General features: G+C 47.2%; 2 protein-coding genes across 2 annotated transcripts; both read left to right on the plus strand.

Moving 5' to 3' along the window:
- Positions 1-254: 254 nt before the first annotated feature.
- LOC129328001 (zinc finger protein 675-like) lies at positions 255-4,148 on the plus strand. The gene is made up of 5 exons (XM_054976742.1): positions 255-267; positions 451-536; positions 1,193-1,319; positions 1,859-1,951; positions 2,768-4,148. Exons 1-5 carry the CDS (start codon positions 255-257, stop codon positions 3,724-3,726), a joined length of 1,278 nt encoding a protein of 425 aa, XP_054832717.1. The 3' UTR covers positions 3,727-4,148.
- Positions 4,149-9,466: 5,318 nt separating this feature from the next.
- Positions 9,467-18,835, plus strand: LOC129328002 (zinc finger protein 135-like). Its single transcript, XM_054976743.1, has 5 exons — positions 9,467-9,482; positions 11,149-11,234; positions 11,868-11,994; positions 12,586-12,678; positions 17,141-18,835. Exons 1-5 carry the CDS (start codon positions 9,467-9,469, stop codon positions 17,908-17,910), a joined length of 1,092 nt encoding a protein of 363 aa, XP_054832718.1. The 3' UTR covers positions 17,911-18,835.
- The last annotated feature ends 2,548 nt before the right edge of the window (positions 18,836-21,383 follow it).

The following is a 21,383-nucleotide window of genomic DNA, read 5'->3' on the forward strand; positions in this document are numbered from 1 at the left end:
TCCAAATCTCCTCCAGGTAGCATTTTTCAACTTTTATGCATACTGAGAGAGCCAGTTTGGTGTAGTGGTTAAGAGTGCGGGACTCTAATCTGGAGAACCTGGTTTGATTCCCCACTCCTCCGCTTGAAGCCTCAGGGTTTAGCCACCTCCTTCCTCCTAGTTGTATGGTGGCTTCTGGCAGGGCCAGGGACTCAACACCCAGGAAAGGATTTGAGAGGTTGGGAGGTAACGTGGCAAGACGGGGAGGGGGAGGAATGGATAAGGAAGGTGGGACCGTCCCCCATAAAGAATGGCTGGGTGTGGGGAGAGATATTGGGCCAAAGACTCAGGATCCAAGATCTTGAATTGTGCCCCAAAGCAAGTCCAGAGAGAGCTTCACTGAACGGACTGGCATAGTAATTTGTGTGCCCCAAAAGCATTTCCCTCCATCTTTCTTTTTCTCCCTTCCAGGTAGCAGCACAAAGACCCCCTTGCCTGTTTCTCTGATCTCTCCTCCGTGTGGTGAAGGGGAAAGACCAGCCATGCAGCCAGCTCAGGTAAGGAGGAGATGTAAAGTATATACGAGGAAGGGGTTCCTTCTCTGCTGCAAGGCTCAGCGGATCGGGTTCCTTCCCCTCGGTTCTGGTGCTACAAGATTTTGAGGCTGCCCACTTGGATGGTGGGAACAAATGTCCCCTGAAAAGGGATTTGCTCCTCTTCACAGCCATCTCTGGCCTTTTCCCCACTTGGCTGCAGGCCCCCCGCAGATAAGGAGAGCCCCCCTGGCCCTCTGATGCCCCAAGGAAGACTGGGGTGGAGGAGAGGCAAACGTTCCTATAGGGTCTTCTCCCCTCCTCTTTGTTTTACTTTGGCTTTAACATCCCTGATTTTGCTTATGATTTATTTATCTCTGTTTTTTAAATGACGTCCCTTTTTTTTTAACTGATCAAAGACCCAAAGCAGCTTTTCATACTGTTCTCCTCTCCACCACTTATCCCTCCCAACAACAGTCTTGTGAAGTAGGTTAGGCTGCAAGACTGAGAAGGGCCCAATGTCCCCGGAGAAGCATCCATGACAGAAGGGGAATTTGAACTCAGTCCTCCCAGGTCCTAGTCCTTCACTCTAACCACTATGTCACACCAGCCATTGAAATTTTCTTTCTTATGGACTGCCTTTCCAGCAATATAATGAAACTCTCTTCTCTTTCTTCCAGGGTCGGGTGTCCTTCGAAGAGGTGGCTGTGCATTTCTCCAAGGGGGAGTGGAGCCTGCTGAGCCCAGCGCAGAGAGCCCTGTACAAGGAAGTCATGCTGGAGAATTTTGGGAACGTGGCCTCTCTGGGTGAGGATCCTTTTCTCCTGGGCTGCCTCCTTCATACTCTGAGAAGGGACTGGGGAGGCGGCCTTAATGAGGAAGGACGTGGTCAGGCTGCCTTCCCTAGGCCCAGTGGCTGATCTCTGCCACTCTCTGTGATCCTTCCTCCAACCTGGGAGGAGTTGTGGAGAAGGGGTCCCCTATCTGGAATCCCTGAGTCTGGACCACCAGAGAGGGTATCAGATGAGGTGCCATGTGAGCCTGGATATGGAGAAGGCGAGAGGGTCTAAGCAGGGGCTCCCCCTCCCCCAAGTCTAGGCCTTGCCTTACCAGGGCAGAGATGTGGCTGTGGAGGACCTTGCTGGATTCTCAGCTGGCATTTCCATCTCATCTTGGCAGGGAGGAGGCACATCACTGCGCGTGCCACGTATGGCCCCCTACTGCCTGCCCCCTATTCCTTGTCTTGGGTATTTCTGGAGGGGCTGGCATCCTGGCTTGGAATTTCTCAATTCATGAGCACAGAGAAGAGTCACAATTTTGTCTTTCTTTTTTTTTCCTCATCAAAGGGCCTGCAATAGCCAAACCTGACCTCATTTCCAGGCTGGAAGGAGAAGAAGAGTCGTTTCTCCCGATCGCTGATGCAGAAGAGGGATTGGCAGGTAGCTGCTTCGATCTGTTGTGGGGCTGTGAGAGGCCTCCACGTCCTTCCAAGGCCTGGTGGATTTCTGTGGCCTTGTTTCTCCTCTCAGATGGAGCCTCTCCTCCAAAGAGCTTGACTGGGCTGTGAATGCTGAAATGGTGCTTCTAGGGCTCGAACCTACGAAAACAGGCAGCTTCTTTTGGCAGCCCCTTTAACTGGAGGGGGCAGGCCTTGATCTGGGGGCACTGGGCCTGCAAGCAAAGCATCAGCGTTTCCTCAGAGAATACCAAAAGCAACCCCAGACAGGTCTCTTAGGAACACATCGTAGCTCCTCTGCCAACTGCAGCATGTAGGAAGGAAAGTTATTTCACCTCTGGTGTGGGGCACTGAGGGGTAGAGATCCTGCAGGCCCTTTTTTTGCCACTGGGATGAGCACTTGTCCTGCAGGCCTTGGTCCCAAGTTGCTGGGAATTCAGAGAACCTGCTACACCTGTTGTTACAATGATATATGCATATTACAATATTCCCATACTATTTTTCATAAAGAACCCCCACCCCGTCAGGGGGAGGAAATGGCTGCTGAAAACCTAAATTTTGCCACCCACAATACAGCCAACCAATATTTTACTACCATCGTTCCCAAACATTTGGAGCAGAGCACATTTGAGAAAGACGAGAAAATCAAGGGAAACTCTGTGAGGTGCAGAAATGTACTCTGATGCTGTGGGGAAGCAGGAATAAAACCCAGTGCACAAAAGCATTCAAGTTTGGCTGAGAACTGATACAATAGGTTGTAAATGTGTCCTAACTTCACACTATGTTTCTCTTTCTGCAGAAGGCGTGTGGGGGTCGATAAATGAAACATCTGAGCATCCAGAGATGGATAAAGGGGATACATATTCAGAAGTGAAAGTGAAGGTTGAATATTGTGATACCCCAATGAAGGAGGAGAGAAAACATCCATCTAAAGGAAGGAGTCATTCTGGTCTTTTACAAGGTGAAAACAGTCATGAAATTTTGCTATATGAAAAAATGTACATAGAAGGCAATAGAAATGAAGGCACAGCAACTGAGGAAAATGTTTCTAAGAAATCAGAGGTTAACACACATTGGAAAACTTGGAAGAGAAAGAAAAAATATAAATGCCTGGAGTGTGGAAAAATCTTCAGTCAGACTGAACAGCTTACTACCCATCAAAGAATTCACACAAGGGAGAATCCATATAAGTGCCTGGAGTGTGGAAAAAGCTTTAATCAACCTGGAAACCTTTCACGCCATCAAATCGTTCACACAGGGGAGAAACCTTTTCAATGCCCAGTGTGTGGAAAAAGCTTTAGTCAACGTGGAAGCCTTAAACGCCATAAAAGAATTCACACAAATGAAAAACCGTATAAATGTCTGGAGTGTGGAAAAAGTTTCAATCAAAATGCACACCTTACTTCCCATCAAAGAATTCACACAGGGGAGAAACCATACGAGTGCCTGGAGTGTGGAAAAAGCTTCAGTCATCATGGAAATCTTACACTCCATCAAAGAATTCACACAGGGGAGAAACCTTATCAATGCCCAGAGTGTAAAAAAGGCTTTAGTGATAGAAGAAGCCTTAATTCTCATCAAAGAATTCACACAGGAGAAAACCCTAGTAGTAGTAGTAGTAGTAGTAGTAGTAGTAGTAGTAACATTCAATTTATATGTCGCCCTTCAGGACAATTTAACACCCACTCTGAGCAGTTTACTATTGTTATCCCCTCTCAGAGTGTTATTATTATGCCCCCAATAACAATCACCCTGTGAGGTGGGTCAGGCTGAGAGAGCTCTGGGAAGCGGTGACTGACCAAGGTCTCCCAGTTGGCTTCAAGTGGAGGAGCGGGGAATCAAACCCGGTTTTCCAGATTAGAGTCCCGCACTCTTAAACACTACACCAAACTGGCTCTCGAAATGTGTGCAGTGTGGGAAATGCTTCGGTCAGGGGGGAAAACTTTCTTCCCACCAAAAAATTCATAAAGGTTGGAAACCATAGAAATGCCTGAAAAGTGGAAAAGCCTTCAGTGATACTGAAAGCCTTGAAAGAATTCACACAAGGGAGAAACCCTATGACTAACAGGAGTGTGCGGAAAAGCTTCAGGATTATTGTGCACCTTAAGTCCCACCAAAGAATTCACAGAGGAGAAACCATAAAAATGCCTGGTGTGGCGGGAAAAGCTACCCTAGCTGAAGCTGCACTGGAGCCAATCCAGTCCAGTGTGCCTGACAGATGTAACTTATGGTAACCAATCTCCAGGTGGTGCCTGCAGTTTTCCCAGAATTACATCTGATCTGCAGGTCTTAGAGACCAGTCCCCCTGGTGCCCAGCTTCAGAGGGCAGATTCGGTGGCTTCACATCCCTTCTGAGGTCTGTCCCACCATTTCCCATGCCAGAGTTGGCAACACTATGTGTCCACGTTGCTGCCATTTCCTGCTCTCCTTTCTCGGGGAAAATATAACACACCTCTGGGATCTAAAGGAACATTCCAGAAACCACCTGTGTAGCTTCTCTGACTCCCTTGGCCTTTTTGACGCCACCCCTCAAGACTGCTGTAACAGATATAGCCAGAAATATAGGGAAAGAGGTGCAGGATTTCATTGAGAAAATCATAGAGGATATCGCTGCATGCAGGAATCAAGTTCACTTATCCCCCTGGCTAGAAAGGGCTCAAGAGTTGAACAGCCTTGGAGAGAGACAAGAGACAAAGTAGTCACACAATTATATGGCTGTTTGTACATCGGATCTAACCCTTGTCACGGTCACTGGATGTAACAGCACCAGTTTTACCATCTCAGGTTCATTCACTTATTCATCTTCCAATGGTCTATATGCTCTTAAGTATCAGCAGTGCCCTTCTACTCTCTATTCTGGACCAACAGGTCAGTTCCTATGTAGAAGAATGAATGGACATAAATCTGATGTTATAAATCACAGCAGTCAAAACCATTGAGAGAATATTTTGATCTTCCAGAACATTCCGTTGCTGGTCTAAAAGTGGCTGTCCTGAAATAGAGAAACTTCAAAAGATTACGACGTGAGATTGCAGAAATGGAGTTCATTCAGATCAATGGACACCCTCCCCCCTTTGAGGGGCTGAACAGAAACTTGGGATTCTTTATTTCACTACAGATGCCAATTTCTGCTCTAATTAAGCTGTATTGTTCCTTCACATCCCGATGCCCTCCTTTATAACACCCCACCTGCCTTTGGCTGGGATATAAAGGCTCTGGATCTCTGTTCCCGCTTGTATCTGAAGAAGGGAGCTCTGATTCTTGAAAACTTACACTCTGAAAACCTGTTTAGTCTCTAATGTGCTACTGAACTCAAATCCTGCAAGCCCATATCAGTCGATCCCACGTGTCGAGGCTCAAGTGCACCGATGCATCCGAGAATGGCAAGATTGTTCGACTTCACCGAAATGAAGATACTGATTTAAAGTATGTTGGTTGTGGGACCAAACGTTATTCATATGTATGAGAAAATTGTGATCAGTATTTTTATATAGTTTTTGTTAAGATAATAAGTAGCACGAATGAACGAAGAAATTTTGTATGCTTTAAGAAGTCTTTTTAAGTATCGATAACCTTGTATGATGTCTGAAGTTAAAATAATGAGTTTGCCAAGAATGCGCACCCTTAGCAAGTGGAACAGTTAGCTATTGTTGAGAAATAATTCTCAAATCCAATAAATGTGAGAGGGGAAATGGATCAGGACTTTTTTTCTAGTCGGGGCTTCTTGGTCGTGATCTGCTCATCTTTGGGAATAGGAAACTGTTATGGATTCGTGTAATTGCTCCTTTTTAAATAATCTGTGTAGCAATGAGGGATGGCATGATTTTCTGTTGATACATTTAACACTGAGAATGTTGAATAATGATGCTGGAATAAAAGCTTAGAATGGAAGCAGGGGTTCTGTAATAGCATTTACTGGTGTCCTGTTCCTCTTAATGGTCCTAAAACAATTGCTGAGGTGTGGCTCTGGCCGTTAGTTAAATGAGATATAGGAAGGGTTAAGGCTTCTTAAGAGCCCGCTGATGTCTGAATCAGGCCTGGCCAGAGCTATGCAGAAGAGTCTGTTCTAAAACTACAATTCTACTCCCTCTGTTAAAATGCCATTTTAGACCATTCTGTTCGACACCTTCTGTGGGATGAGACAATTGTGGGAGCCTTTCTGAGGCCCTTCCACCAAGAGGGAGCCTCAAGAGAGAAGGCCTCTGTCCAGGCAGCTGTTCACCTCAGCCCTGTGGCAGAGCATATGGAGAGGGCTGGTCCTGGAGAGAAATGGGGACCCTGGATCTGCCCTTGAAGTTAGAACCCCTGGAGCTGCCATTTTCTCCAGGGGAACTGATCTCTTTAGTTTGGACAACACGTAATCCTGGGAGATCTCCAGGCCCCCCCCCCCCGGAGGCTGGCATCACCTGGAAGGAAGGGACAGGTGAGACAGTAAAGCGCGTGTTCTGACTCTATGGATGTGGAGAGAGCCTCCTGATGGGCATGCTGAGTGTATATCATTAAAATCAACAACAACAACACCATTCTCCCTAACTAACCCTAGCAGGTGGGGGCACAGTTTTCCTGCCTGACCTAGAAGTCAGCTAAGCTGAACCTCCCACCAAAGAGCCCCAAAGGCAGCTGGGCCAGTTCAGCCTGGACACTGGTTGAGGTTGAGCCAGGAGCCAAGCAAACACCACACAGCTCGAAGAATGTTTTTGTTTATTGTGCACAAAAGGGTCTATTAAGAAAGTGTGCACAAAAGGAAACAGGAAACAATACAGCTAGCTAAAACTTTGCCCCTCTAATCCATGATGGCAACTTGAAGTTATCACGCAGCATTCTTGGTCAGCATTCAGTTCCAAAGCCCAAGGCATCAGAGCAAAGCTGTAATCCATAAAGGTGTTGAGGAGGAGCCACAGAGGCAAAAGCTGAAGCTAAGGCCATGAGCCATGTCCACAGCAGAACCTTCCAGTTTTACACCTCGTTGCCTAGCAAGCTGGGCTGATCTCTGGAGCCAATCAGGGCCCTGTCCTACCATGTGGGGTTGGTGCTCTTCAGTTTTGTCAAGCTCACGTGTCCCGACCCTCGCCTCCATCTTTGACCCTCAAGGGTTTGGTAGCAGCACTTGGAAAGCAAAATGGGGGTCATTCTCGCGCTAACAATTCTTCCCCATAATGCCTCCAGACTCTTGCCAGGAGCTCTTAATCCTTATGGCCAAAGAGCCCAGAGTTTCTACAAGGGCCCCTTTGGACTTTGTCACCTCCCAAAGGAATCTGTAGCCAGATTTGCATGGATTGAGGCTGTAGTAAAATATCCTTTAAAAGGGGAGTAGAGAAATCCATGCAGCAGAGCTCAGTCACAAACCCTGAATGGAGCTGCTCCCTGTAGGAGAAATGAATCAAAGACAAGATGTGAAGGGTGACTCTTGAGAAGCTTTGGATGTTTCATTTCTCAAGCCCCCTTGGGCAGGTTCTCTGGAGAGGCAGCATAGAAATTTTCCAGATAAATAAAATCGACTGAAGCGTGCTTTGGGGGAGAGTCCCAGGGTAAAAACATCCGCTGGGTCTGTCTGACTCGGGCCCCCTCTTACTGCAGCACCAAACCACAGGCGGGAGGGGAAGGCAACAGCCCTGGGGGGGGGGGTAAATGGAGCCTCCATTCCTCCCTGTAGGAGAAATTAATCAAAGACCAGATGTGAAGGGTGACTCTTGAGAAGCCTTGGATGTTTCATTTCTCAAGCCCCCCTGGGCAGGTTCCCTGGAAAGGCAGCATAGGATTTTTGAGACTTCCTTCAGCCCCAAACTCGAGCCTGCTTGGGTGGAGAGTCCCAGGGCAAGAACCTCAGCAGGGTCTTCGCCACAGCTGCTGGCGAAACGTCAGGAACTACAATGCCAAGACCACGGCAATACAGCCCGGAAAACCCACAACAACCATCGTTCTCCGGCCGTGAAAGCCTTCGACAATACATCTCAGCAGGGTCTGTCTGGATCAGGCCAAGAGTCCATCTGGTTCAGCCCCCTCTTTCTGCAGGGCCAGGGCCAGGCCAGAGCCCACAGGCAGGACAAGTTGAGTATACAGCAGTGGGGCTTCGGAGGTATCCTGCTCTAGGAAATGGACTCATGAAAATGAATCACCCCCACCCATGAAATTCCCACTCTCCATAAAGATCACTATTGTGTCTTTGGACTGGTGGGTGGGGGCTAGGGTTGCCAGCTCCAAGTTGGGAAATTCCTGGAGATCTGGGGGGGGGAGGTGAAACCTGGCGAAGCCTGGAGAAAGTGGGGTTTGGGGAGGGAAAGGACCCTGGCATGGCATAATTCCATAGAGTCTACCCCCAAAAGTAGACATTTTCTCTAGGTGAACTGATCTCTGTGGCCTGGAGACCAGTTGCAACTCCGGGAGATCTCCAGCCACTACCTGGAGACTGGAAACCCTAGTGGGGGCTCTCCTTCACATCCCCTCGTACTCAGAGCCTTTTATGCTGCCGGGGATTGAACCTGCGACTTTCTGCAGGCTAAGCAGCCGCTCTTCCACTCAGCCACAGCCCCCCCCCTCTACAAAACTGCCCTTTCCTCCCGGGCAAGAGATGCCTGCAGTCTGGAAGGTGGCAAACCCACTAGGGGCCAGCAGGCACGTCCCCCCCCCCCACTGCAGCCTGGGGCGTCTGTCCCCCCAATGCAATGCCCCCTGCCCAGACCCGGGTGTGTGTTGGTGGGGGGGGGGCTGCTTTACCTATGCAGGGGGCAACCAAAGGCCCCTTTCCCTCGAGGGCGGGGCGGGCTGGAGAAGGGCAGGGAGGGGCTCCCCCCTTTATACCCACCGGGAATCGGACCCAACACCCCCCCCCCCAGGTACAGAGCCCCCCCTTCCCGCCCCCCGCCCAAGGCAGGCGACGCCTTTCCCCAAAGAGCAGCCGGAGGAGCGCGCAGCGGCCTCTTTGGCGACCCAGTCCGCCGTCTCCGTGGAGCGCAAAGCCGGGCAAGGGCCGGGGCAGTCAACCACAGGGTTAAAGCAAGCGAGTCTCAACTCCTAGACGTGCAGCCGGGGGTGGGGCTGGTGAGGTCACTTCCTGCAGCGCCCCCTCCCTTCTAGGCATTTGGAACCTGTTTTTTCCGCGGCGGCAAATGCTCCATCCCGGACTCGTCTAGTGAGTGAGTTGCAGCCGCTTTGGAGGAGGGGGAGATCAGAAGGGGGGGCTGCACGGCGGGTCCTTTGAGGTTCCTCCTCTCTGCAATGTCGGGAAGGAGAATCCGGGGAGGAGGGGGGGTCACGCGCTGGAGGCTGATGAAAGACCCGCCCCCCACTCCTCCAGCTGCCTTGCAACCTGATTTCTTCCCTGGGGGAGAGAAAGCGGATTTCCCCTCTCCCAGCAACTCAGGGAAGCTGGGTTCAGATAGCCAAGACAACGAGCAAAGTGGACTCAGCCCTCCATCCTTCCGAGGTTAGTTTCCTGGGAGTAAAGTGCAGGCAATGGCAAACCACCCCATAACAAAAGTCTGCCAAGAAAACATTCACGATGAGACCTCCTTTGGGTCAGTAATGACTCGGTGCTTGCACAGGGGACTACCTTTACTTTTTTTTAACCTTCGCAACAAAAGGTACTAGAGCTGCTGTAGCACAGCGGTTAAGTGGTTCGGCTGTGAATCAAATCCCACTCCTGCCATGAGCTCAGTAGGTGGCCTTGGGTAAGCCACTCCACTCAGCCTCAGCTCCTGAACTGTATTGGGGGGGGGAATAATAATAACACCAACTTGTTCACCGTTCTGGGTGGGGCACTAATCTGGCTAGAAGAACGGTATCTGTGCAATTATGTTGTTGTTGTTAAAAAGCGAAAGCTGAAAATTCAAAGACCTTGATTCAATAATAATAACATTCAATGTATATACTGCCCTTCAGGACAACTTAACACCCACTCAGAGTGGTTTACAAAGTATGTCATTATTATCCCCACAACAACAAACACCCCGTGAGATGGGTGGAGCTGAGAGCGGTCCTAGAAGCTGTGACTGGCCCAAGGTCACCCAGCTGGCTTCAAGTGGAGGAGTGGGGCATCAAATCCGGTTTTCCAGATTAGAGTCCCGCATTCTTAATCACTACACCAAACTGGTACATCCTGGTATAACTTTGTGCCAACATAGTTATGCCAGTTCATGCCGTGGTAGGGGAGTAGGTGGGCATCTGTGACATGGAAGGGTTTGGGGGTGGTAGGCACTACTGGAAGGTGGGCAGGGGACATACAGGAAACCCGCCACGTGGAAGCCCCATTGCCACTGCATTGCCTTGGCTGTTCCAGCAGCAACAAGTCTTCCCCCCACTTGTGGAAAACACCTTAGATGCCCCCACTCCCCCTCCCTCCCTCTGGAGGGGTATTTTTTCCACCCAGTCTCCAAGACAACGATCAATGGACTGTCCCAGCTAGTTCCTCCTCTCATTTTAGGGACTGTACCGGAAGATTCCTGCCGTCTCCTTAATCTTGTTTTTCACCTCCCTTAGGGATGTGTTCCTCCAAACCTTCTCCAGGAAGCATTTTTAGCTTTTATGCAAACTACGAAAATTCCCCTTTTCAGCATCAGCCTCTTCCACACTTTAAACATGGGTGATTCACGAGAAGGTAGTTTTGGGATAGCCTTAAGGCAGGGCAGGATCTAGCAGCTGATCAGCCTTATCACAGACCACTCACCCTCCCAGAGGCAGCCATCTGTCCATCCTGGTCTTTTGTCCACTTATCATTGCCTGATATTATGGCCAGCACAGTCCAGATCATGAATATCTGTACTGTAAGTAGAGCCCCCAAATCCTCAATGCTTTGCAGCAGTCTTTCAAGGTACTGCCCCTGCATGGCAAAAATCGCTTGGAGACACAAGGTGGTCTCTGTTTCTATACCCCACTCTTCTCTTCGCAGCCGGATTTCCTCAATCTACAGGATAGGTCAAATGTTTCCCCCGCCCCCAATCTTTTCTTTCATGGACTGGAAGGAAAGATTTTTGGTCAGCTGCTTTGCAATCTCTTTCTTTCTCTCTTGCAAACGGTATACCGATTTGGGTAACGCTTGCAGGGATTGTTTTCTCTGTGAGGGGAGATTTCAGTTCCTAACTGGCACCTCTAACCCAATTAAGGCAGTCCAGCTTCACCAACGGAACTGGCATAGAAATTTCTTTGCCCCCAAAATGCTTCCTTACATCTGTCTCACCCTTCCAGGTAGCAGGAGAAAGATCGCCTTGGCTGTTTCTCTGCTGTCTCGTCCGTGTGGTGAAGGGAAAAGACCAGCCATGCAGTCAGCTCAGGTAAGGAGGGGTACACAGTGGATGTGAGGAAGGGTTCCTTCTCTGTTGCAAGGCTCAGAAGATCAGGTTCCTTCCCCTCTGTTCTGATGCCGCAAGATTTTGAGGGTGCCCATGTGGAATGTGGGAAATGGCCACCCCCTCTGTCGGTGACATGTTCAGAGAAGAAAATAATACTGCACTACAAATGTCCCCTGGAAAAGGATTTGCATCTCTTCCCGGACATCTCTGGCCACTTCCCCCCGTGGCTGCTGGCCCCCTGCAGATAAGGAGAGCCCCCCTGGTCTTCAGATGACCCCAGGGAATGCTGGGGTGGGGGGGAGACGAACGTCCTGTGGGATCTTCGCCCCTCCTCTTTGTTCCACTTTGGTTTTCCCATCCCTGATTTTGCTTTTGATTTATTTATTCCTGTTTTTAAGACCTCTCAAGACAACAGTCTTGTGAGGTAGGTTAGGTTGAGAGACTGTGAAGGGCCCAATGTCCCCGGAGAAGCCTCCATGACAGAGACGGGATTCAAACTCAGTCCTCCTGGATCCTAGTCCTTCACTCTATCCACTGCGTCACACCAGCCTTTGGGATTTTCTTTCTCATGGACTGCCTTTCCAGCAATATAAAGAAACTCTCTTCTTCTTCTAGCGTCTGGTGTCCTTCGAAGAGGTGGCTGTGCATTTCTCCAAGGGGGAGTGGAGCTTGCTGAGCCCAGCGCAGAGAGCCCTGTACAAGGAAGTCATGCTGGAGAATTTTGGGACCGTGGCCTCTCTGGGTGAGGGTCCTTTCCCCCTGGGCTGCCTCCTTCTGGCTGAGAGGCTGTGAGGAGAGACTGCAGGGAACTCCTTATTGAGGGAGGACGTGGTCTGTCTGTCTTCCCTGGGCCCAGTGGCTGATCTCTGCCACTCTCTACGATCTTTCCTCTGATGTGGTTCTGCTTGTGGAGAGGGAGTCCCCCCCCCCCCCAATCTGGCCGCCCTGTGTCTGGACCACAAGAAAAGGCCTCAGAAGAGATGCCAAGTGAGCCTGGATTTGGAGAAGGCAGGAGGGTTTTAGCAGGGTTTCCTTTGAGTCTGAGTCTTGTCTTAACTGGGCAGAGAGGTGGCCGTGGCGGGAACTCTGTTGGCTCCTCTGCCACTGACTTAGTTCTCAGCTGACATTTCCATCTCATTTTGGCAGGGAGGAGGCACAGAACTGCCCATGCCAGATATGGCCCCGTACTCCACCACCACCACCCCCCGGCCACCGCCCCTATTACTTGTCTGTTGTGAATTTCTGGAGGAGCGGGAATCCTGACTTGGAATCGCTCAGTTCATGCACACACAGAAGAGACACAATTTTGTCTTTCTTTTTTTCCTCATAAAAGGGCCTGAGATTGCCAAACCTGACCTCATTTCCAGGCTGGAAGGAGAAGAAGAGCCGTTTCTCCCAATCGCTGATGCCGAAGAGGGATTGGCAGGTAGCTGGTTCCATCTGCTGTAGGGCTGTGGGATGCCTGCATTTCCTCCCAAGGGTGGGTGGATTTCTGTGGCCTTGTTTCTCCTCTCAGTCTGAGCCTCTCCTCCAAAGAGCTTGGCTGGTTGTGAATGCTGAAATGGTGCTTGTAGGTCTTGAACTTATGAAAACAGGCAACTTTTTTGGCAGTCCCTTTGGCTGGAAGTGGCAGGCCTTGATCCTGGGGCTCTGGGCCTCCAAAGCAAAGCATCTGTTTTTTCTCAGAGACAGCTCTGAAAGCAAGCCCAGACAGATTTCAGAGGAACACATTCTAGCTCTTCTCCCAGCTGCAGAGGGGAGGAAGAAAGGTCATTTCACCTCTGGCGGTGGGCGGTGGGGGGACTGAGAGGAAGAGGTCCTGTAGGTCCTTGTTTTGCCCTTGGCCTCCATAGGCCTCTGAGAACTTTCAGCAGGGAAAGAATGGATAAGCAGTGTTGGCATTCACAGTTGGCTTCTGGTTTGTTCATCAGTTTTCCTTTCTGGTCTCTTTATTCCTGTGTTGCTGAAGAGAGTTATTCTTGAGGCCTGATCCTTTCTCTTAGTAGCTGATGCCCTGATTGAGAGAACTGCCTGGTTTCCTTAATTTTTTTGATATAATACAGGATCGGTTGTACCCCTGCACCAAAGTAACGGAGTTGTCTTTTTTTCGCCTTGAGAAGGTTAAGTGATGTGTTTAAATAGAAAGGGAAATAAGGCTTACAGGTTTCCAGGTTTGTTCTTCAGATTAAAATCAGTTCAGTTACCTTCTTTATCTGGCTGGCATCTCTCATCAGGTCATGTGCCCGTGTATCTCTCTTCTCTCTTTCTTAAATATTTTTTATTTTATTAATAAGATTAAAAGTCCAAAAAAGAAATTAAAGAAAAAAGAATAGAAAGAAAGAGAAAAAGAAAAGAACGAAAATTAAAGAAAGGAAGAACAAAGAAAAATAATACATATTTTATTTTCCGTTTTCCTCTACAACACCTAACATATCTTTACACACATTATACTTGGAGTTCTAATACCACTAAAATGTGCCTTTTCAGTACCGCCTCCATTTTGTTTATTTTTCCCGTTTATCTTCTTAGAAATCATATCCACAAATCATCAATTCATTTTTTCTCATCTCATGCAGGAAGTCAATTAGGGATTTCTAATTAACTATAAAGGTAGACAGTGTTTTATCTCTGATCACAGCTGTAAGTTGACCCATCTCCACGAGCTCCCATCACTTTCACAATCCGGTACTTTTCCTTTTTTGTGCATATTAAAGCCAAGCTGCTGTTGTCATATATAGAAATAGGATACGATGTTTATTTTCCAACTGTTAGTCCCACAAAAAGGCTTCTGGTTTAAGTTCTATGTTGATCTTCGGAATTTTCTGTATCAACATATGAATTTGTGACCACATTTTTTTTGCTTTAAGACAAGTCCACCAAAGATGATAAAATGTTCTTTCATGTTGCTCACATTTCCAACATTTATTTGACATACCTTTACTCATTTTTGCTTAATGGGGGGGGGGAGATTTGTCTCTTCAGATAATAAAAAGAAAAATGGGGTGGTATTGTATCGTAAATCAGTACTGAAACCAGAACTTGTAATATCTGACAATCATATTAGATTTGTGGGGGGTGGAGGCAATGTTAAATGGGAGTAAAATTTTGGTGGTGAGAATCTATGCCCCAAATGAGGAAAAGGGGAGCATCTACAAAAAGCGAGGGGCAGCTTGCTTTAAAATTTTAGTCGTAGCTGTTTATCCCATCTCCGACCTTCCAATCTCCTGTTACCAACCAGGGACCTGGGCAGTAAAAATTTCAGTTGTCAAAGGGAGCACAAAACTCACGATCCCTCCTTACCCAGAGCGATTTATCAAAGCTACGTTGGCTCTCCTCGAACGGAAAGTTTCAGGCAGCTGTGTCCTCAGGTCAGGTGTCCATATCTCTGTTCTCTTTGATAATTGCTTCTGATTTCCTTCTCAAAGCATCTCTTCCCCTAGAGGACCCCTCTAAAAATGGCTGCCAGGGGGTCTTGGGCGAGGAAATCCCCTTGAGAAATAAGCCAGGGCAGAACCACCACTGGTTTCTCCATTGCTTATCTGAGTAGGCCAGAGTTCTCTCTCTCCCTCATCTCTCTGCCAATCTCTCCCCCAGTAAAATGCTTTTCTTCATTTGATTGCCACAAGCTACAGATCGGAGAGCAGGTTCTAGACGAAATCCACCCTGAACTCTCCCTAGAGGATAAAACGACTAAACTGAGCTCTTGTTCTCTGGTCAAACATGAGGAGACAAGATTTGCTGAAAAACACAATAATCCCAGGGAAAGTTGAAGACAGTAGGAAAAGGGATGCCGTAAAGGAAGTCATGGCCTTCAGTTTGCAAATGAAGGCTGATAATGAGAGGAAGTTCTGGAGGACTTAACACATACGGTCTTCTTAAGTTAGGGACAACTTAATGGCACGTTAAACTCACAGAAATTGATCGATATCATTTCGTCTGTCACAGAACCAGACTCCCAAATAAGACTTTGGAAAGCGTGTCCAGACCCCAAACCTTGATAATGCTGGCTTCCAGACAGGGAGGGAATTGTGTGGTTGCCCCACTGCTGGTGTGGCTGAAGATAAAGCTCAGCAACAATGGGGCTTCCACGTGGCAGGTTTACCTTCCCTGTCCTCCAGATGGGGCCATCCTTCTTTCCCGATCCACCAGCTTTTGCAATTTTTAAAAATCGGGGCTGGAAGATTGTTATATTGAGATGCCATTGTAAAAGTAGGTGTGGCATGTTCTCTGAATTCCTAGCTTTATTTTTTTTTAAAGTCTCTGGCCACTTCTCTTCTGAAGACATGCCTTTTCTTTTATATCTCTGCAAGGGAAAGGGACAGAGATTTACTTTTTAAAAAATGAAAGCTGGGAATTCAGAGAAACTGCTACACCTGCCGTTACAATGATATATACATATAAAAATATTCTTGTACTATTTTTAATAAGCCATCCCCCCCCCCCCCCCGCCATGGCTGGGAAAGGAAATGGCTGCTGAAAACTCAAACTTTGTAACCCACAATACAGTCAACTAATGTTTTGCTACCATCATTCCCAAACATTTGGAGCAGAGCAGGTTTGAGAAAGACTGGAGAATAGCAAGGGGAACTGTGAGGTACAGAAATGTACTCTGATACTGTGGGGAAGCCGGAATAAAACCCATTTCCCAAAAGCATTCTAGTTTGGCTGAGAACCGTTATTGAAATGGCCATTTTTGTTTTCTCAACAGCAGATCATTGGGTTGGTCCCCCATTTTCACGCTTCATGTGCTTGTTCTGAGTCCTTGCTTTTACCTCAGACAATGAGAGATTTGCTGTTATGGTCTTATATGTTACTAGATTACAAGGCATAGTTCATCTCCATCTGGCCTCGTCCCCTTCCTGGACAGCCAAACTCTCCGTACAAGAATCAGCCACTGCGGGGGAGGTCTGGCCCTCAGCCACGAGGCCACCCTGAGCAGACACCAGGTAGACATGGACAAGAACCCACGGTGCCAGGGGAAGGGCACCAGTCAGGTCTGTGTCCCCAACACCAGCAGCCCAGTCACCACCATCCCACATGGCAGCAAGAACAGTTCAGGAATCTGTGGGGGAGCATGCTCCCTAATTCGTTCCCATTGTTGGGGTGTGGGGGCAGGGGGCAGGCCCTCTTTGCCTTCCCTTCTTGTCTCCCCACAACTCAGCAGGGCGCTCAGAGGACAGGACAGCTTGGAAGTCAAAAACGCTGAAGCCAGCCTGAGTCCATGAAGAGGCATTTCCAACGCAGCAGCTGCTCCATTGCGAGGACAAAGCAGGAGGCTTTCTGTGGTCGCAGAGAAAGAGAAATCTGAATTTGAGAACATCATTTTTTCTCTTAAAGAATATACTATGAAATCAACTGTCAAAAAAACCCATACATCTGAGCATAGAGAAAATGAAAAAAGTTAAAAACACATCCTTTCCCCCCTAGATGTCAAACTTATCTCTGTCCTTCTTCTGCATCTGTTCAGACCATCTATTATGTGTGTTAAACTCTAACTGGCTGGCTGTCTCTTAAAGGGTGACCATGTTCTTCTCCCAAGGCCTCTCAAACTATTTGCCCTCTAAATTCACAAAGGCAGGAGAAGGGATACTTAAAACAACAGGGTCACTTTGCATTCCGGGGGGCGGGGGGGGCAGTTGCAGTCTCCATGGTATGGTCTCTGGTTTTGCCCTCTTGGCCTACAGACATTGCTATAGTAATGACTCCTCAGCCAGCTTAGTTAGCTTTGAATTCAGAAGGAATGGAGAAAGCAAGGGGGAGAACTGGCAACAGGCTTTGTGATCTTAACCCCTGAGCATTCCCAGAATGCAACACAACCGTCACAAAACAAAGGAGAAAACTCTGTTAGAGATGTGTCCTATCCTCACACCAGTTTTCTCTTTCTGCAGGAGGCCTCTGGGGGACAGCGAACGAATCATCTGAGAGTCCAGTGATGGATAAAGGGGATACATATTCAGAAGTGAAAGTGAAGGCGGAATATTGTGATACCCCAAGTGAGGAGGAGAGAAAACATCCATCTAAAGGAAGGCATCATTCTGGTCTTTTACAAGGTGAAAACGGTCATGAAATTCCACTCCATGGAAAAATGTACATAGAAGGCAAGAGAAATGAGGGAGCAGCTAGTAGGGGAAAATTTTCTAAAGAATCTGAGGTTAATACGCATTGGAAAACCTGGAAGAGAAAGAAAAAATATGAATGCCTGGAGTGTGGAAGATTCTTCAGGCAGAATGGACACCTTACTACCCATCAAAGAGTACACACAGAGGTGAAATCATATAAGTGCCTGGAGTGTGGAAGAAGCTTTAGTCAAATTGGAAACTTTACACGCCATCAAATCGTTCACACAGGGGAGAAACCATATCAATGCCCAGTGTGTGAAAAAAGCTTCAGTCTGCGTGGAAGCCTTAAACGCCATAAAAGAACTCACACAGAGAAGAAACCATATAAAAGTTTGGAGTGTGGAAAAAGTTTCAATCAAAGTGGACACCTTACTTGCCATCAAAGAATTAACACAGAAGAAAAACCTAATAATAATAACAACAGCACTCAATTTATGTACCATCCTTCGGGGCCACTTAACGCCCACTCAGAGCGGTGTATTATTGTTATCCCCTCTCCGAGTGTTATTATTATGCCCCCAATAACAATCACCCTGTGAGGTGGGTGGGGCTGAGAGAGCTCTGGGAAGCTGGGACTGATCCAAGGTCACCCAGTTGGCTTCTAGTGGAGGAGTGGGGAATCTATCCTGCAGATGTGGCCATCAACCTCCATTTTTGCAATGTTTAAAAACTGGCACAAGAATATTGTTTTATCGAGATATCTTTGTAAAAGTAGGTGTAGCCTGTTCTCTGAATTCCCAGCTTTCGTTTTTTTAAAAGTCAGTCTCTGGCCAATTCTCTTCTGAAGATATATGCCCTTTCCTCTATATCTCTGCAAGAGAAAGGGCTAGAGACTTACTTTTAAAACAAATGAAAGCTGGGGATTCAGAGAACCTGCTACACCAGTTGTTACAATGATATATACAATATTCTCATACTGTTTTCCAAAAAGGTACACACACCCCATGGCAGAGGGAGAAAATGGCTGCTGAAAACTCAAATTTTGCCACCCACATTACAGCCAACTGGATTTTACTACCATCATTCCCAAACATTTGGAGCACAGCAGGTTTGAGAAGGATTTGAGAATAGTTAGGGAAGCTCTGCAAGGCGAAGAAAACCCAGTCCACAAAAGCATTCAAGTTTGGCGGAGAACCGTTATTGAAATGGCCATTTTTGCTTTCTCCGCAGCAGATTATTGGGTTCATCCCCCAATTGTGGTTGTGGTCTTACGTTACAAGGTGGAGTTCATCTCTGTCCGGTCTTTCCCCTCCTTGGACAGCCAAACCCTCTGTAGAAGAATCAGCCTCTGCAGGGGAGGCCTGGCCCTCAGTCACGAGGCCACTAGATAAACATAGACAAGTGCCCAGGGTGCCAGGGGAAGGGCACCAGTCAGCTCTGTGTCCCCAACGCCAGCAGCCCAGCCACCACCACTATCCCACACGGCAGCAAGGACAGCCCAGGAATCTGTGGGGGAGCAAGATCCCTAATTCCTTCCCAGTGTTGGGGTGTGGGGGCAGGGGGCAGGCCCTCTTTGCCTTCCCTTGCTTCTTGCCTCCCCACAACTCTGGGCGCTCAGAGGACAAGGGACTGAGAGAGCCAAACCTGCTGAAGCCAGCCTGAGTCCATGAAGAGGCATTTCCAACAAAGCAGGAAGCTTTCTATGGTGGTAGGGAACTTTCTAATTTCAGGAACATAAATTTTTCTCTTAAAGAATATACTATGAAATCAACTTACAGAAGAGAACATACATCTGAGCACTGAGAAAATGAAAAAGTTAAAAGCGCATCCATTTTTTCCTAGATGTAAAACTTTATGTATATGTATATATATGTGTGTGTGTATGCATATATATGTATGTATGTATGTGTGTGTGTGTGTGTATACACATACATATACACACACACACACATACATACATATACATATATACACCTTGTAACACCCTATAAATAAAAAGTTTTTGTACAGCAACATTAGTTTCCTGATCTATATTACTTCTTAAGACAATCAATGTAAAACCATAACTCAAAAGCATACAGTCACCTACGGTTCAAAGTTAACCCTTACGTGCACAACATTCAATGCACCCCAATACTGTCGAGGTAACAACCCCTCCCTCCCAGATTCTTAAATACAACGCTGACCTTGGAAATTTAAAGTGACAGAGACTACACACAGTGTTTGTGAGTCCTAATGGCTAACAATCATACAATACAGATAGACCATGATACAAAGTTACACAAAACATGACAAGTTCAATTCAGAGTTTAGACCCTTGGGATGTAAAGACCTTAACTTAAAAGATCCATTCAGCTTCCTGTCTTAATAAATCCTTTTGTCCTGAGGACTGGGATTCTCTGAGTGACACATACAGCACTGTGAACTTAAAAACTCATTTTCATTTAGATGGTGCTTCTGAAAATGTTCTACTAATGGTGCGTCTAAAACTCGATTCCTTATCCTGGACAGATGTTCCATGATTCGGGTTTGAGTGGGGTGAGCAGTACTTCCTACATACAATTTGTTGCAAGAGCAACTGATCAAATAGACCACTGATTTAGTTTGACAGGTGGAAAAATTAGATAGACTGATATTAATCTGGTTATTTCCCACCTGTATGTCCTTTCCTGTCCATACCAAGGGGCAAACTCGGCAATGGCCGCATGCAAAATGCCCTCTTGGTAACATTGTGGTGTCCCCTGGTGTGATGTGTTTAGTGTGTGCTAGAATGTCTTTTATGGTCCTAATCCGCCTGAACCCAATCTGGGGAGGTCTGTCACAGCCTGTGATGCCTGAGACAAAATGCCCGTGCTGATGAATGATTTGTCTGATCTCGTGTGCTAAGGGTGCATATTCAAACGAGCAAAAAACCGAATCCTGGGTACGGGACTGTTTGGGTTCGAATAGCTCCCTCATGTTAGTTCATTCTACTCTCTTTTCTGCCTCTAATATCACTCCTAGAGGGTAGCCTCTATCCAAAAAAGCCCTCTTCATTTGCTTGCTTTCCCTAATATAATCCACCGGTGAAGTGGAATTCCGTTTTAATGTCAGCATCTGTCTCAGGTGATGGGGATGGAAGGACCGATAGTCCCAAAACTGATAATGGTTCGCATCAGATTGTATTGTAAATTTGATGTTAATATCTAACTGATTCATCCATACTGCAAAGGGCTCCACAAAGTTCTGGCCCTCAAATAAGATGTATAGATCATCTATAAATCTCCTGTATACTTTAATCCTTTCAAAAAAAGGATTTGCAAGTGGTGGCAATATGGACTGGGACTCTAAACTTGCCATGTACAGGTTAGCAATACTGGGGGCAGCGGCACACCCCATCACTACCCCCTTGGTCTGAAAGTAATACTGTGTCCTGAACAGAAAATAATTCATTTCTAATATAAGATCCACCAGTTGTAATAGAAATGGTGTACTTGGAACCTGAGTCTCCCGTTGGTATAAAACCGTCTTTATAACCAATCTAGCTCCTTCTTGGGGGATGGACGTATAGAGGGAGGCAACATCCATAGTGATAAAAATGTAATCAGCTCCCATCTCTCTTCCCTCTATGCCTTTTATGAAGGATCCTGTATCTTTTACAAAAGCAAGTGTCTGGCTAACAAAATGCTGTAAGATCGTATCTAGAAAAATAGCTAGCGGGTCAAGGACCGAGTCACAACCGGATACGATTGGTCTGCCCGGAGGAGGGAAAGTACCCTTGTGAATCTTTGGAAGGACATAAAACAAGGGGGCCCTTGGGGTCATATTAAGCAGAGAACTGTGAATTGACTCTGTGATCTCACCCATCATTAGTTCCTCATCCAGAACAAATTTAACCAAATCAAAAATTCATGCAGTGGGGCCACGATTGACTGGTGAATAGCTGTTAATATCCTGTAATTGTTTCAGCACTTCCACCTCATAAATTTCCATGTCCAGTATGACCACTCCACCCCCTCTCACATGGACTGAGAGATCTCTGTCTTTCGGTGCTACACCTCTGAAGATGCCAGTCACAGCGGCTGGTGCAACG

The sequence above is a fragment of the Eublepharis macularius genome, chromosome 4 (genome assembly GCF_028583425.1).
Source record: "Eublepharis macularius isolate TG4126 chromosome 4, MPM_Emac_v1.0, whole genome shotgun sequence".
NCBI classification, from domain to species: Eukaryota; Metazoa; Chordata; class Lepidosauria; order Squamata; family Eublepharidae; genus Eublepharis; species Eublepharis macularius.

Bases quoted from the DNA above. Each gene is read 5' to 3' on its own strand.
- LOC129328001 (XM_054976742.1), top strand. The intron at 537-1,192 runs GTAAGGAGGAGA...TCTTTCTTCCAG, and splicing joins CAGCCATGCAGCCAGCTCAG to GGTCGGGTGTCCTTCGAAGA. The intron at 1,320-1,858 runs GTGAGGATCCTT...TCCTCATCAAAG, and splicing joins TGGGAACGTGGCCTCTCTGG to GGCCTGCAATAGCCAAACCT.
- LOC129328002 (XM_054976743.1), top strand. The intron at 11,995-12,585 runs GTGAGGGTCCTT...TCCTCATAAAAG, and splicing joins TGGGACCGTGGCCTCTCTGG to GGCCTGAGATTGCCAAACCT. The intron at 12,679-17,140 runs GTAGCTGGTTCC...CTCTTTCTGCAG, and splicing joins TGCCGAAGAGGGATTGGCAG to GAGGCCTCTGGGGGACAGCG.